A 14,725-nucleotide genomic window follows, 5' to 3' on the forward strand; every position below is an offset into this window, starting at 1 on the left:
CGACAGAAGTCCTGTACACAAGTCTTAAATCGGAGAATTAGCAACTTTTTTGAATGAGTTATAATGAACTGGACTGTTTCAATTAATTTTAAAAAAAAATCAAAGTTATTGCAACATTTCATTGTGAATCTAAAGTCACTCTCGAACTCACTGGAACAAAGTACACAAAAATTTTCATAATAATCGGTCCAGCTGTTTAGGAGGTGTTCCTTAATATACACACGGATAGAAGGATTAGGATACACATTAAGATTTTCTTCAGTTTTCGAAGACATAATTTAACGTATGCGTTTTGGTTGGAAAGTAACTTCAAGAAGGAATTAAATGTGCAACAATTATCTTATTTAATCTGAACTATTTAGACATGACTAGATCACAAAGGTTTGGAGGACGCTGGTAATTGTTGCACGTTTAACATTAAATATACCATAACGGGTGAAATGACCCATTTTGAACTTTTGCATTGAAAATGCACGTATCATCTTACCTATACCTTCTGCACATTTGACTTCATGACTTTTTCTTACGAATTAATCTACAGTTATTATACTTTTTTGTTTGTTTTTTGTTTATTTTGATTGTCTTATACCGTTAATTACCCACTATGGCAGAAATAGTTACCAGTGTTGGTATGATGAGTGTTAAAACATAAGGTGCGCGCGTGCGAAGGAGATAGCACGATTTCCTCGCGGCCGGCTAATACGTAAATTAAATTACGCCAAATTTTACGTAATCTTTTCGCAATTACTCAGGAAGTGTGAAGTATGCTTGTATGTAGCTGGATACGAACACAATTTAAAAACAATTACAAGGAATCTTGGTTTTATCAAAATATCCCCAGTTCGATAAAGCGGCACGACATGAGAATCCTCTCATCGTGGCCGCCGGTAACTACATTCCCGATCCTGCGGACAGAATGGTAAGCAGTCGACGTCGCCCCAAACACGTCATTTCAGATCCTCCCGATCCACTAACAGTTCTTTTAGGTACCTCAAGCACCGGTCATCGTTCTCGTCGAATCCGTCGCTTGCGACGAAGGGCTCGACGAGTAAATTAGCCCTCAGACACAGCCCACTGAGTTTCTCGCCGGATCTTCTCAGTGGGATGCGTTTCCGATCCGGTGGTAGATTCTGCGAAGCACGGCTCTTGCTAGGGTTCGTGTCAGCAACGTCGTCAGGTTCGAGCCCCGTGAGCTCACCTATTAGTTAACGCTGAAATAGCCTCTCAAGGTTCTCAGCTTAGGTAGAACAAAACAAAACAAAATGTCCCATTACGATTTACTTGAAGTATTCATAAATAACAAAGTAAGATCTAATATTTGTGCTACCACCGGTCATAACACGTACTCTCCATACGTGGCTAATCGTTGTGGTAGTGTATGTTTGATTGTCAGCTCTTCCTACAGTTTCGCCTCGAATGACGTCATAAGTTATGAAATTGTGTTCCGACACACTTTGGTAATTTCCGAGAGAATTAAAGAAAAACCAGGAGTTTATTGATTACCGCGACATGGAGACTGCCTTATAAAGAACGCGACTTGACTCGTTGACCTCGAATCCAACGGCGTACACGGTTTGAGACCACAGTGCACCAAGAAAGCTGTTAGGCCATGCTCAATGCTTGGGGCAAACAAACTACTACATACAACTTCCGAACCATGCTGGAAGACTGATGAACCATAATGAAGGCATGAGTGGTTGAGAGGGTTATGATACAATTTGTTAATTTTGATAAAACGGGCAACTTTTGTTATTTGTACTTTTTCTTCACACATAATTCCTTAATCAGATGCAATTTCTAAAAATAGCCTTTAAATCCGGGGGTTTAAGGTGTAATATGGTTTATAGGTACACAATACCTTCATTCAATGTAAAAACTCAAAAATCTTAAAAATGGTACTTAATCCCTTCATCCACTCATGTCTTCCATTGGGTAAGCAACTTTATAACTATTGTCAAAATAAATACCACAGATGTATATAAACAATATATTTATTGGGATTCGATTTAACAAAATTTATCACGGTTCACGGTTCACAACCATTGATTTATATTTGTAATAATTATTTAAAAAAATATATACATATATCACACAAACATTAGTATAGGAACACACAGCCTAACGAGGGTATTATTTCATACACATAAATATGTGTACACCTTTATCGATGCTACCAAATTTCTATTGAAAGCTGAATATAATGGATATTCTCCTAAACGTCAAAACTCTTAATTTTAAATTAATTAAACGGTTTCTTTATGGAATATACGAGTATTCCTGAAGTGTTTGTCGTATTTTAGTACCAAATAATTATCTCGTAAGAATAAATATAGATTTTGAATGAAAAAAATAGAAAATTACTAATTGTAACTATTGTTCCAATAAGCTCTATTTCATCAAATAAAAATGTAATTCTCTAGGAGACGTTTTAAAAATCGATTTTAATTCATTCGCTTGTCTATAACTATCGAAGTAAAAAAATAAAAAAATGTACATGATAAATGCGGAACTTTAGAAACATTTTCGTTAGTAACAAAAATGTGGATTTCGTTTGTCATAATACATAACAAACGCGTCATCATATTATGTGTCATACATATTATGACTGTGCATTTAATCGAGCCAACATCGACAGTCATCCGATAACAATAAAATTATCGACATCAAATCCTTTATCTATATAGTATCTTAAATAATAATATTGGGTGCATATTAAACTGGAAAAGCGGTTGGGCGCGCGATTTGCCGCCCTTGCGGTTATCCGCTAGTGCGTAGGAGCCCTATAATTTAATTTTGACGTTTATCAAGATTTTGGTGCATCGACCAATCAGCAATAAATATTGTTGATGGCAATAATAACTAACACAACGAATCGGCAATGGATATAATATTTGTATATGTCCGTCCTGCTCGCACGCATCAAATGTACGATAACTCCGAGCAGAACAGAGCGATTGATGCACCTTTAAGTTATCTTGCCAACCCCTTACCCCCTACGTTCCTAAATCGATTTGAAGGACGGTCTATTTACTCGGTCTTCTTGGCTTTTACTTTCGATTTATCTTTGCCTTTTGGCTTGGATGGGTATATAACGAAGAGTGACAGTTGCGATGCGCACAGCACTAAGGCCACCACGTTTTGTACCTGAAATTTTAAATTAAATTCAGCTTTTCTTTGGTCCGTTGACTAAGGGTCCGTTCACACAGACCGGCTAGGAGAGTTGAGCAGATTTTTATCAAGTTTGAAACAGAGTTTTGAGTAATTGTCGTAAAGTTTATTTTTGCATGTGCACTTTTTAATACGCTTTTATTAGCTTCAGACGTATGTATGTAACGGAATATTTTAACATGATTTTGACCCCCTCCAAAACGTCGGATTAACTCGAAATTTGGTATACATATTAAGGACCGATGACAATTCAATATTAATAAAAAAAATAAAAAAATTGAAATTCAACTAAAAAATGAAAAATAAATAATAGTTTAAAAAAACTACCAAAATACGCTTTTATAGAAATTCGAATTAAAAAATAGAAAATAAATTTTAATAAATTTGAATTAAAAATAGTGTAAGAAAAAGTGATTTTATTGTAAAAAAGCGTGGGGTGCTTTTCAGGATATTATCAAAATAACCTTTCTACTCTTATCTGTTCATAAAATATTTATGACTACTGATACCATGCACCCCAAGCATTTTTACAATAAAATCACTTTTTCTAAAATCACTTAAAATACCAAAGCAGTGGTTAACCACACAAACACTTACCACTAAGAATTTATTCCTCAATATAATACCATACAGTAGCCACATGAACGTGACCACAGTTCCGGACAGTATTATAGGGAACGGCATGCCTTCTGTGCTCTTATTCTGAATGATCTCTTTCTGTAAAACAAACATTTATAATGGTGATCATCGGGCCAACAAAGTCACACAATTTATCAACGTAGATCAATGGATCAGAATACCAAATCTAAATTACGAATTGGAAAGCCTTATTGTTTTTGGGCCAGAAATAGGCAGCGCAATGGTGGTACCGGCATGTCCAATGGAAGAGTAAAATAATATTTTTTTATTGCCCTTGTTGTAGGCAGGCGGGTATACGGCCCACCTAATGGTGAGTGGCTACCGTCGCCCGTGGACTGCAGCAATGCCAGGGGCAGAGTCAAGACGATGCCTACCGTTAAGTACTCTCCATAAGCCTCGTTTGAATAAGGACACAATAGTTATTTATTTATTTGGACTATCAAACGTGTTAAGGTTTAAGACACTCAGTTTTCTGTCTTTACTGGTGGTAGGACCTCTTCTGAGTCCGCACGGGTAGGTACCACCACCGGTACCAGGTTTGAAGGGTGGGGTAGCCGGTGGGGTATACTTGAGACCTTAGAACTTACATCTCAAGGTGGGTGGCGCATTTACGTGGTAGATGTCTATGGGCTCCAGTAACCACTTAACGCCAGGTGGGCTGTGAGCTCGTCCACCCATCTAAGAAAAAAAAAAAGTTAGCAATGAATATAATCCAAGGCATAGATATTTAAGGCTGTTATTCTTTTTGTTTTTGTGAAAAAAAAAGCAAAACTCACCAGTCCAAAAAGCGGTGAAGCTATCAAGTAGAACATGAATGCCGTTATTATTGTCCCGAATCTGGTCTCCACGAGCTTAGGATCTTCGGTCTGGGCGTATCCTATAAGAGCAGCTGACACAGCACCGGCCAGACCGATCTGAGCCCAAACCTTGACCTTCTGCTGGGTGTAATTGAAGTATATCAGCACGTAGACGATATTTAAGGCCAGACCGAACATGTTGACTTGAATCATGGTGTCGTCACGGAGTATGTAACCATATTGCAAGTTGAGGATGGTCCTATTGTAAAAATATTTATGTTCTTGAATGACGTAATTTAGTGACAAATGGGATTCTGTGTCCGCTGGGTTTAGTACCATCGCTATGTCACATAGTATAAGGTAAACGTAATATCAGATTACATTTTTCAAGAGATGTAGAGAAAAAAAAACCTATATTCAGTCATTAATAAAGACACGATGAATTCATTACACAAATTTCATGTTACGAAACAAAACATGGCAACGAGATAAGTGTTATCAAACGAATAAATAATTGTGTGATTTTACAAAATGGCTTCTAGTTACAAATTGACTACTAATGGCACTTGAAGCGAAGTAGAGGGTTTTAGAAAAAGCATGTCCATGAGAATATCACTTAACTGAAGATGAATAAAGGCTTTTTTTACCTTGTGAATCGTTCGATTATTAACAAGCACGAGAGGTATCGAGCCTTGGCAACTGAGCACACAAGTCATTTACGCGGTTTCGGAAATTGTGGGGTATTCGTTTTGGCAACGGTATCGCTCTTACATCGATCCAAGGAAGTCATTCGTGAACACTTCATATGAAAAACACAAAACAGTTACAACAGTTTCGTGCCAGGCCTTGCCTATGAGTCTATCGCGTCATTGTCGTCAACTCTATGTATTTATATTTTTTGCGTTGCCGCGCTCGACTATTTTAATTTTTTTATAGTTTTATAATTTTTGTTTATAATTTTTTACATATATAAATATGTGCATTATCTCTTATTTAGTAATCTGTAAAGTTAGTAGTGTGTGTAGTTAGCTCTCGTTTTCATGTTGTTTTCAAATATATATATTGCTGTAACATGTCATAGTTTGTTATAAGAGATTGCTGTACATGCCTGTAACTGGCTTACATACCAGTACTTAATTTTATACATGTTAATTTTAAGCTTGAATGTTTTGTGTGTATTGCTGTTGGTGTGTCTAAATAAATAATAAATAATAATAAAAAACTCTAATGGATGACGAAATATTAGTGGCATCTCGCAATCATCTTTGTAGCTGTCTAAAAATTTAAGGAATCCGGCAAAAACTTAAATCGCGTTAATGATTTTCAAGGCGCAATGAAAAATAATTAATAATTATTATAATAATAAAATAATAAATAATGAGCCTTGCTCAATGAGTTTTTTAAATTAAGTAATAACGTATTTGGTAGTAAATGTGTAATAATGTAAGGTCTTCATGTAATGTTATATATAGTTTTTCTTTGTTTTTTATATAATGAACCGCTTTTTTTTTATGCATGCAGTCGGTACCTGTAATTGTGTTAGCATTTAGTGTGAAATCAATGTATATGATACCTGTAATGTTCTGTGCTGATGTATAACATGTTGGTACCCAATAAATAAAATAAAATAAATAATATTGACGTTTCTGTGAAGAACAAAAACATGGGGCTCTGAATTCTTCCGGGTTTAATGATATTACGTATAATACACATATTAATGATAATTTTATAGCTGTTTATTTAATCTTTCACCTAAAGTTTATCTGAATTCGGGTAATTATGATAATTACCCATTAATATGACACACAAAATATTAACCACAATAATTCATTGGACCTACTTCATGAGCACGAGCCATTAATCACAAAAATCATAAGAAACTAAATTTTTGGTAGTGTTAATAGGATTGTAGCAGCAATGCATATTTAAATACTAGTTTCATCCAACTGTACATATTTGACAAAGAAGCAAATCAACTTCAATAAAATGAAATATCATTAAAGAGTATTACATTATTTAACACAACTAAATACTACGGGTCAGACCTTCATAAAATTGAAATGGGAACAGATGAAAAGCACCGGTTTCCAATTAAAAAGTACACATAAAACTGAAGTCGAATTGAGAACCTCCTCTTGTTTGATGTCGATTAAAAGAAGGCCTGATATGGGGACGAGATTTGAGAGCATGGCCATTGTTCAAATCCTTGAAGTCGTCGTAGCCTAAATGATAAGACATCGGGTGCATTCGTGTCTAGCGATGCAACGGTATTCGAATCCCGCAGGCGGGTACCAATTTTCTTAATGAAATACGTACTTAGCAATTGTTCACGATTGACTTCCACGATGAAGGAATAACATCGTGTAATAAAAATCAAACCCGCAAATTTATAATTTGCGTAATTACTGATGGTAGGACATCTTGTGAGTCCGCATGGGTAGGTACCACCACTTTTCCTATTTATGCCGTGAAGGAGTAATGCGTTTCGGTTTGAAGGGTGGGGCAGCTATTGTACTGTAAAAACTCATACCTAAGGACTCATATGTATGAGCTCCGGTAACCACTTAACATCAGGTGGGCCGTGAGGTCGTCCAACCAACAAAGCAATAAAAAAAACCCTCCGGCAGCACGTGTTCACGGACCATTGCCACGATGAAGACTTTGTATTGTATCATAACATTAAATTTGCTGTATATCTACACCACTACACTACAGGCTGTGAAGCGGGTATCAACAAAATCAAGCTTACATAACAACACCTCCGAGGAACGGCATGATGCCGATCCCGCGAGTGCTGCCCTGCTTGTATATGTCCCAGCATATGAAACTGCCGGAGAACATCTGCCCAATGGTTACGAAGGCCGCTATCGAGCCCACTATCTCTTTGTACGGTTGAAGAATATCCGCTAAGGCGTCCATCTTGGAGGATCTCTGTAAAAGAATGGTTATTACAACCCGGTTACATTATCTCTGGACCTGGCGAAAGGGAAACGGGGAGGGGTTTCACATTCCAGCGAGGTCCAGAGATATTGTAACCGAACTAAACAATAGTGGTAGCTATAAAGGTCACTACAACCCGGTTACATTATCTCTGGACCTGGCGAAAGGGAAACGGAGAGGGGATTCACATTCCAGCGAGGTCCAGAGATATTGTAACTGAGCTATAGATTTGACGGCAGATTCTTTGTAGTTGTTGTTTTCACAATGGAATTTCAAAATTTGAAATGTACGGTTTACACTAGCATCATGTATTTTTGAGGTTAATAGAGCCCAAAGGAAGTTTGAATGACCCTTCCACTTTTCTATAAGCTATAAATTTATAATCGTAAGTACTCGTGAATTTGCTTTATGTGATTTGGTCTTTTAGGAAAGCTTCATACGCGGCATTTACTTTGGTAATTGAAGGTGCGTTTTATTTGGTATTAGAATCAACAGTTCGATGTTTTTTAATTCAACTTCATTTAAGTTTATTCCATTAAAATAAATAGCTGAAGAACTTTTTTGTTATGGTATTTTGTCCAAATTTTAAACTTTAAATGGCTCTCTCTCTCCTTGTAAAGTTGCTTTTTTTTACTACTTAAGCTGATAGCCTTGAGAGGCTATATCAGCGTCGCCTTAACTAGTAAGTGAGCTCACGGGGCTCAAACCTGATGACGTTGCTAACACGAACCCTAGCAAGAGCCGTGCTTCGCAGAATCTACCACCGGATCGGAAACGCGACCCACTGAGAAGATCGGGCGAGAAACTCAGTGGGCTGTGTCTGAGGGTTAATTTACTCGTCGAGCCCTTCGTCGCAAGCGACGGGTTCGACGAGAACGATGACCGGTGCAAAAGTTGCAAAAATGTTGCTTAAACCAAATAGCCTTCCATCCCTCGTACGGTACGGGCTGCTCGAACAAAAGAATATAGGTGAGATTGAAACTTGTCGGTCGCAAGCTCCCCGCTCACAGATACACCATCCGTCGTATACACGTAGTTGACGACAGATACACAATAGCTAACACGTAAATATCGCCGCATTCCTTCAAAATAAGACCTAAGTTTTGACGGAATTGGAATAACCCACAATTCGCAACGTATTATTTTATTGCGTCACAAATAAGCAAGATCAAATCGCCCGAAAAGTACCAATTTATCGTGTTTATCTTGTCATGTCGAATTGTTATCATTTAGTTAGGTATACAATTTATCTATCAAAATACCGTTTTGCTAAAATTCATTCGTTTATCGTGTAGCTGTGATCTTTGTACTGATGCATCAACAACTTTGTTAGGGCATGTTGCAAGCGATTACGTGTTCCGGTATTCAAAAAGGAACCTAATGCCAATGTACCAAGGAGATTGAAAGTAATGTTCTCAAGGTAAACGGGACGCTGTAGTGTGGACTCCGGAAGCCGCTGCCAATGAGGGCATATACTAAGAAAAAAAAACATTCACCATGTCTATCCAAAATGAAAGACACGTGTTGTTAGTTTGGAGGTCGCATTACGAAACACAATTATCTAACGACACTAGACTTGTATGAGTGCGTGTGTTTAAATTAGAACATTGTTTGCGAAACTATTAGTTGTTACGCAAATCGATCTTTGAAATAGTTCACAATTTTTTTTGCAGCTCTGATGTATTTGGCGTTCTAAATAATAATTATATATTTTTTTTTTATTGCTTAGATGGGTTGACGAGCTCACAGCCCACCTGGTGTTAAGTGGTTACTGAAGCCCATAGACATCCACAACGTGAATGCGCCACCCACCTTGAGATACAAGTTCTAAGGTCTCAAGTATAGTTACAACGGCTGCCCCACCCTTCAAACCGAAACGCATTACGGTTTAAGGGAAGAAATAGGCAGGGTGGTGGTACCCACCCGCGCGGACTCACAAGAGGTCCTACCACCAGTAATTACGCAAATTATAATTTTGCGGGTTTCATTTTTATTACACGATGTTATTCCTTCACCTACAAAAATTGGTACCCGCCTGCGGGATTCGAACACCGGTGCATCGCTTCAACACGAATGCACCGGACGTCTTATCCGTTAGGCCACGACGACTACAATGGGACAATCACCTTTTGACACTTGATATTAAATGTCAATTGACTGGTGGTCAACTAAACAGTTTAAAAATGTGTGGCCCGCTGTGATACCTCACATTGTCCTATGTGGCCCTTGACCAGAAAAGTGTGACGACAACTGGTTTAATAGATGAAGGTGCTCATGGTACATCTGGTGTCAAGTGGTCAACGGAACAAGTCAAGTGGTCAAGCGGCTTGGCTCTGCCCCTGGCATTGGTGAAGTACGGCGACGGTAACCATTCGCCATCAGGTGGGCCGTATGCTCGTCTGCCTAAAAAGGCAATAAACAAAAAACTATCTTAAGGGTTCTAAAGGCATTAAGGCAATTTAACGATGAAAAAAAAATACATTAGAAAAAATATGCATTATAATTCAATTTATGCTGGGTAGGTATTATTATATCAGATAGGGTTTAAAATGATAATACTAATGATAAACATTAAATATCTTCAAAACATTTTATATAATATACTATTAATGAGTAATAAACTAGCAAACAGTTTCTTTTTTAAGGTCATTGTACGCAGACTAGCGTACCACCTGATTGTGACTGCATTCCGTCGCCCATGGACGTCATTAATGCGAGAGGCACAGCCAAGCCGCTGCCTACCGCTGATATTTCTAAATATACTAATTTATAACATAAAAAATAACGTAAAATTCCAAGAGGTTGACGGTTTAAGTTTCTTTCACACAGCAACGGATCCCTTTTGGCAAACATAATATAGTTTGTAACCCGATCATTGGCGTGTTATTAGAAACAGCCCACTAAGTTTCTCGCTGGATCTTCTTAGTGGGTCGCGTTTCCGATCCGGTGATAGATTCAGCGAAGCACTGCTCTTGCTAGGACTAATGTTAGCACCGTCTTCAGGTTAGAGCCTCGTGAGCTCACCTACTCGCCCGGTTACGCTGGCATAACCCCTAGGTTACGAACTTAGGTAGGAAAAAAAAACGATTAAGTGTTACCCGAAAAAAATGTAACCTGTTTCATTATTTTAAAACTGCAGAGATAAAGTCGCCGCGCAAAACAATATAGCGGTCCGATTTTAAACTCCAATCAGTTCCATATCATTATTTACAATTAAAGGGTTGTGCTTTAAACTTCCTTGATTTCAATCACGGACGCTCTTGTTGATTGAGAGTGACGCGGATCCGGCGCACACCCACCGGTCAGTGACGTCACTACATTGATGGATCGCCAGGAAAAAATTATGTAGTTTAAAATAAATGTTTCGCTTGAATGGTTTTTTAATCATATAGGTACGCAATACTTGACCTTGCAAATGAGTAATATCAAAGAGGAAAACAAGAACGCAGTCAAATTAGTAAGGAGTTTGAATGAAACCATACATCTTCGACTGGTTTCTGGATTATTTTTTATCGCCTAAAATTGAAAAACTGTTTACGGCCAATCCCATGCTAAGCGCTTACGTGAGCTCATAGACGTGAACTACAAAACTAAGTCACAAATGTGGCTTGCTGTTTCACCCACCTTTTATACCGGAACCCATGACTGCCGCGCGGTAGAAATAGACGGAACGATAATACTAACTCGCGGGTTCTCAAAATACTTTGCCACATTTGTACTTTGCCGTGGGCCACCCCATCTTCTGATTATTAAAACTGTTTTCTTGTTATTTTTTAAAGAAAAAAAGTCACCTAAGCGAAGTGAAAATTGTTAGGTTGAGAGATGAACTCATAAAATTCGTTGTTTTCGGCGAGTACGCGACGCGTCGTGACACAGCACCAGAGCAAGAACTCCGTTTTAAGCTAGTTACTTGATTTTTTGTTTTTTAAAGCTACTATGAGTGTCACGCAGAACCAATGGCTTGTAATGTAGCTCTTTAAATTGCAGGGTATTTATCGCCGTAAAAGCTGGATAGTTCTTGTAATATTGTGCCCACCAAAATATGCAGAATCAAACTCAGCTCAACTCAAGAGTTGATAATTATCAATAAAACCGGTATCTTAATTGAAGTCACGAATTTTATTCAAGAATTTAAATTGCAACTTTTTTTGGGTGTAAAATGAGAATATTTCTATTTATATATATATCTCATTTGTACTTGAAAATGCATTAGGACAAATGCTAAACAGGTTATGAAAATATGGTTTAATGCTTACCTGGCACAGGGGCAAACACCAAAGCCAGTTTTAAAGGTGGGCAGTTCTAAATTAAAATCATGATGTTGTGAGAAAATGTATTCAGATGTATGTATATGTTAATAATGACAATAATTGTGAGGACATTTTATCGCTCTGGAGTTCTAACTGCTAGTAGCTTGTTGTAGACACCACCATCAGCGGCAATGAATTGTTAATATAGTGTATTAAAAAATTTGTATTTTTGATCTTTTTATAAAAAATATATTGTTTAATTAATAAGATTTTAAATGAATATTGTATAATAATTATAATAAGAATCACACATTTTTAGTTGCAAATTTGATACATCAGATTGGACGATTCAATTTTTAGGATCAATGAAGGCTATAATAATATATGATATGAATTTTGATAGCTGGGGCCAAAAAACTATTTGCACTTTTCTATTAAAAGATGAATATTTATTGAGTTATCCTACAATGTCTCCGGAAAATATAATTTTCATTTACATCTTCAAGTTGGAATTGCACAAATATTTAGTTCCTTGTTCCCCAAGAACTATAGTTTGGTCCAATATTTGGTGATTTTATACACTGTCTTTGGTAATGATGATATTTGTATCCAAAAATATATTGCAACTAAATCACTTGATTGAGTAAGGCTTCACATGATTGCATTGAAGAGTTGGAAGATTTTTAACCCCATTACACTGTAAATTCAATATAATACAGAAAAATTAACATAAGAGAATCTACGTAAAACTGCTGAGCTTTCTGCTTTAAGTGCTTTTTGTAATTTATATTTTTGTAATGTAGTCATTGTTTAATTGCATACTTTTGTTAAATTAAACTGTTTTTTTATGTATCTCAATATCTAATTTCAAATTGAAATCTATAAGCTTGATTTTAATACAATAATATGTTACTAAAAGAGTTATTCAAAGAAGTCAAATGCACCAAATATCTTAATCGTATTAATTCAATTGAATTTTAGAAGCAAATCCACATCCAGTACATAAGGGAATTGTAACCAGCATTTTATTTATGAATTAGAATACAATAAATATAGTCGTGGCAATTAAATGATGTTCTTGAGTTTTTCGAATGCTATGAGACTATTTATGTAAAAATTAATTTATCAAAAAAAATATCTATCTTTTTTTTTTAAATTGACCACTCTTGATTACAATCACAACATAGTATAAAACAAAGTCGTTTTCTCTGTCCCTATATTCCTATGTATGCTTAAATCTTTAAAACTACGCAACGGATTTTGATGCGTTTTTTTTTAGTGATTGAAGCGGAAGGTTTATATGTGTATAATAACATCCATTAAATAATGGAGAAATCAATAACAAATTACAGTTTCCGAAGCGAAGCGAGGGCGGGTCGCTAGTTGTAAATAAAGAACAAATGAAATTTTACGAAGAACTATGTATCTAATGTGTAATCAAGTAGTTTTGATGGAAAGCTAGGCGGTTCTATTTAATTTTAATTTTTATTTAAATGGGTAATTGAGTTCCCGGCTTACTCGCTGATAAGCGGTTACCGTATTTTGTAAACGTCACAACTCCAAAACCGTCGTCCACCAGGTCTCATGTTACGTTGGAACATTATTTTTAAGTCACAAGCTATTAAGTTAACCTTTAAAATACAAATAACCTTGAAAAGTTTTACTTACTTGTTTTATTTATTGGTGTCTTAAATTACATTCACTACGACTAGGTAGATATTACTACTATTATTATTATTTTAAATATAATTTCCACTTCATGTATTCTATACGTCGCGACTTGCTTAATTCACAATTGAAAATGTTTCTAAAAACTAAAAACTCAACCTAAATTACAGCTTATTCATTGACTTTAAACGTAGTGTTACATACTCTTTGATTGACTTGTGTAGTTCATGAACGATTTGTCCTAAAGAACTGCTTCTTTGAGTGAGTTAAATAAACTCGTTCTTGCGTGTGCTTTTGTTCTGCAGCAGCTACACGCTCGAAATATGAACAATGTACCTACATACGGAAATTTCACAATTCCTTAATTGTTGATTGAATCTCTGTACTGCTTGTAATGTATAATATGTAATTTGACCTGTAAAAAACTGATTCTTAACATTTAATTTGTAAAAAGATCAAGAGGCAGATACAATTAATAAATTGATTTTGAAAAAATAAAGTAATTGCATTTTGGATATGTACGGATTTTATTCAAAGTAAAAACACAACTTTAATAATTTTATAAACAATTTACAGACCTAAGCTTGAAGACTGCTTGAAGCTGCTATCCGGGAAAAGTTCAAATATTGGAATTGTAACTTCATAAAGTACGATTTTACTGAATACAGAAAAATGAAAGGAAAAATGGAAAATTATGACTATAAAACCAAATAAACTATGGATCAATTTTATAAAATGAATTCATTTTGCGGAACGAGACTTAGTGAACGATTTTGCCTAACTCTAAAAAGTACATTCCTACCGGCAAACAGGCAGATTAAATGACAATGACGTTTTTGAATTTTACTTTATTTTATGATTGAATCACTGATCAAGCCTCTGCCTGAATCAAATTAAAGATTGGTAAAAAAATGAAATCAATCCAATTTTGGGGTTGCAGACAAATGTTCTTTTTAAGCTCGCCAAGCCCAAGAAGCGCGAGGTTTTTATGAAACCATCATAGCCACCCAATAAATAGCACCTCTGGACTCTTGCCGCTTGCCCGAATTACTGAACCGAACAACGATTCTGCGTCGGCCACTTTGATCGTAGACCCACTTTTTTTATTTATTGCTTAGATGAGTGGACGAGCTCACAGCCCACCTGGTGTTAAGTGGTTACTGGAGCCCATAGATATTCACAACGTAAATGCGCCACCCACCTTGAGATACAAGTTCTAAAGTCTCAAGTATTGTTACAACGGCTGCCCCACCCTTCAAACCG

The 14,725-nt window shown here is 36.3% G+C and overlaps 1 protein-coding gene across 2 annotated transcripts; it reads right to left on the minus strand.

Annotated features, from left to right (window-relative positions):
• Positions 1-1,972: 1,972 nt before the first annotated feature.
• Positions 1,973-14,242, minus strand: LOC101737091 (sugar transporter SWEET1). 2 transcript variants are annotated; one of them, XM_021351684.3, is made up of 5 exons: positions 13,459-14,242; positions 7,354-7,535; positions 4,584-4,863; positions 3,766-3,885; positions 1,973-3,144 (listed from the first exon to the last, which is right to left on the minus strand). In XM_021351684.3, exons 2-5 carry the CDS (start codon positions 7,521-7,523, stop codon positions 3,028-3,030), a joined length of 687 nt encoding a protein of 228 aa, XP_021207359.1. In that variant the 5' UTR covers positions 7,524-7,535; positions 13,459-14,242; the 3' UTR covers positions 1,973-3,027. The 2 variants fall into 2 exon arrangements, with proteins under 2 accessions (XP_021207359.1, XP_021207329.1); XM_021351654.3 differs by having other exon boundaries at positions 13,463-13,793.
• Positions 14,243-14,725: the final 483 nt, after the last annotated feature.

This window comes from Bombyx mori, chromosome 10 (genome assembly GCF_030269925.1).
Source record: "Bombyx mori chromosome 10, ASM3026992v2".
NCBI lineage: Eukaryota > Metazoa > Arthropoda > Insecta > Lepidoptera > Bombycidae > Bombyx > Bombyx mori.

Bases quoted from the DNA above. Each gene is read 5' to 3' on its own strand.
- LOC101737091 (XM_021351684.3), bottom strand. From the start codon at position 7,523: ATGGACGCCTTAGCGGATATTCTTCAACCGTACAAAGAGATAGTGGGC. The intron at 4,864-7,353 runs GTAAGCTTGATT...TTTTTACAATAG, and splicing joins TTCCTCGGAGGTGTTGTTAT to GACCATCCTCAACTTGCAAT. The intron at 3,886-4,583 runs GTGAGTTTTGCT...TTTGTTTTACAG, and splicing joins CTTCACCGCTTTTTGGACTG to AAAGAGATCATTCAGAATAA.